Source organism: Trichinella spiralis (genome assembly GCF_000181795.1).
Source record: "Trichinella spiralis strain ISS 195 chromosome Unknown Scfld5742, whole genome shotgun sequence".
NCBI lineage: Eukaryota > Metazoa > Nematoda > Enoplea > Trichinellida > Trichinellidae > Trichinella > Trichinella spiralis.
In genome coordinates this window covers 1-1,981 of record NW_003532681.1, presented here as the reverse complement: position 1 = coordinate 1,981, position 1,981 = coordinate 1, and the positions used below count along the sequence as shown (strand labels likewise).

At 46.4% G+C, this 1,981-nt stretch overlaps 2 protein-coding genes across 2 annotated transcripts; both read right to left on the bottom strand.

The window, feature by feature from the left end:
* Positions 1-349: 349 nt before the first annotated feature.
* Positions 350-784, bottom strand: Tsp_13403 (integrator complex subunit 3). The gene has a single exon (XM_003366597.1). It carries the CDS (start codon positions 782-784, stop codon positions 350-352), a length of 435 nt encoding a protein of 144 aa, XP_003366645.1.
* Positions 785-818: 34 nt separating this feature from the next.
* Tsp_13402 (putative integrator complex subunit 3) lies at positions 819-1,834 on the bottom strand. Its single transcript, XM_003366596.1, has 2 exons — positions 1,363-1,834; positions 819-1,291 (listed from the first exon to the last, which is right to left on the bottom strand). The coding sequence occupies exons 1-2, from the start codon at positions 1,832-1,834 to the stop codon at positions 819-821; spliced, it is 945 nt and encodes a 314-aa protein (XP_003366644.1).
* Positions 1,835-1,981: the final 147 nt, after the last annotated feature.

Genomic DNA, 1,981 nt, shown 5'->3' with positions numbered 1-1,981 from the left:
GGAGATTCATATTTGTTCATTAGCATTTTTTCAGCCTAGCATCGATAACAATATCAATCGAATGCATGCAATAAATGAAATTAATTCAAACAAATAATTGCAACTTTTTCGAAAAATGGTCATGTCATATGACATTTTTTTTTGTTTTCTAGTCTATTTCATGTAGAATAAACTTTTTACACATATGCTATGAATTTAATATAATAATCATTTTCATATAACTTACTTTTCAACTTTCCGCAACAAAATTTCAAACGAACAGATAAAAAGAGAATTTAAGAAGCATAAGAAGCGCAGAAAAAAAAGAAGAGAATGGTGAGAAGACGTGAAAGAAGAAATTCACCATTATTCATTCACTATCAGAAAAGACAATCGACTGTTTTGCACGCTTTTTCGCATTTTTGGCCGAAACATAAGATCCAGCATCGTCGTCGCTGCTGTCGTTCACTTTAGCCCTGGATGCGGGGACAGAACGCCGGCGCAACGATCGACCGTCTCGAACGCTGTCCAAAATTTCGGATATGCTGAACAAATCGCTGAACTGGGCCCTCAACGCTTGCGAACAACGCGCCCTGACGGTGTTCAGTGCGGCTTGGATCGGCTCTTTGGAGAAAAACGAATCGCAACTGCTCGTACTGCAACGGAAGTGATCCAAATGGGCAAGAATTTGCTCCTGGGATGGGGCCTTGGGCTGGTGACGTTTCGCCTTGGCGCCGGCATCGGCGACCGTGCTGCACAAGATCTGGGCGACCAGGTCGGCGGTGCGATTTTCATATTCGACCATCAGCTTTTTCAAGCCGTTCACCGCGAACCGATGCTCAGTGGACGAAAGCAGCTGACGCACGAGCACTTTGCCCGGCTCGCGTTTCAGCTGGCCCAGCATCAAGCAGATGTTGATCATCGCTTCGACGTGCTTGGGATATTCCAATTTCGGTATCGTATGCTGAATCCACTCGATCGGAACCCCGTCGGCGCTGACCAGATTCCAAAAGCACATCTGCTCCATGGTCGACCATTCGAGGCTCGCCTGAAGCACCGACGGGAACGTATCTTTGCGAAACAGTTGCAGCTCCAGTTCGTTCATTTGGACCAAAAAATCGTACAATATGACACCGTCGAAATAAGCGGCGACGAGGTGGATAATTTCCGTCGACCGCAGCGACACTTCGGGACAAGCTTTGTAGACGTGCGGCAACAGCAGGAAAAACAGGCGGTAATCGTCCCGGGCGCACATTTTCAAATCTTGCTCCAACATCTCGTCCAAACTGTTGCCGACCAATTTCGCCAAATCCTTGTACGGAGTCATGGTTTTACTTTTTATAGTGGAACCGTTGTATTGGAGAAAGTACAAAAAGAAATAACCCAGACGTTGCTGCTTTTCGTACATCTTGGCCAACAGCAGCAGCAACGGCTTTCTCGACGGATCATCTTCGGGTGTCAGACAGAGATTGCGAAAAATCATGAACAACGGTTCATTTAAATTATCATCCGAACAATCTTGCTGCTGCTGATGCTGTTGCTGCAACAGCTGCTGCTGTTCAAAGTTGGATAAATTATCCGGCAACAGACGATGAGCAAAAAACATCTTGAAAAGCATACACAGACATCCGGCCAGCGAAGTCGCCTGCTCTTGGTCGAATTTTTCCAACTGGAACATCGCCATCAACAAGTCGACCATCGCTTTGCAAGAGCTGCTGCTTTCGTTTTTCACCTCGCTCAGCTTTTTCACACAAACGCGCAATTTCGGATCCAGCTCACCAAGCAGATGGTTCAACTTGTCCGCTTCCCAGTCCTCCTCCGAACTGCACTGTTTGCTGCTTTCGGTAGACTCCATTCCGTCGTGTTCATCGACACCAGTCAGTTGGGTTTCTGTATTGTGTGATTTTACCGACGTCGGGATGTCGTCGTCGTCGTCGTCGTGACAAATATTCCACACTTCTGTTTTCGCTTTCTCATCCCAATTTTGGCCAGGCCAAAAGAA

What these genes read in the sequence shown, in the direction of transcription:
- Tsp_13402 (XM_003366596.1), bottom strand. Translation starts at nt 1,834, where the DNA reads ATGGAGTCTACCGAAAGCAGCAAACAGTGCAGTTCGGAGGAGGACTGG. An exon ending in CGAAAAGCAGCAACGTCTGG is followed by an intron (nt 1,292 to 1,362) that starts GTTATTTCTTTT and finishes ACTCCGTACAAG; the next exon opens with GATTTGGCGAAATTGGTCGG.
- Tsp_13403 (XM_003366597.1), bottom strand. Translation starts at nt 784, where the DNA reads ATGGTCGAATATGAAAATCGCACCGCCGACCTGGTCGCCCAGATCTTG.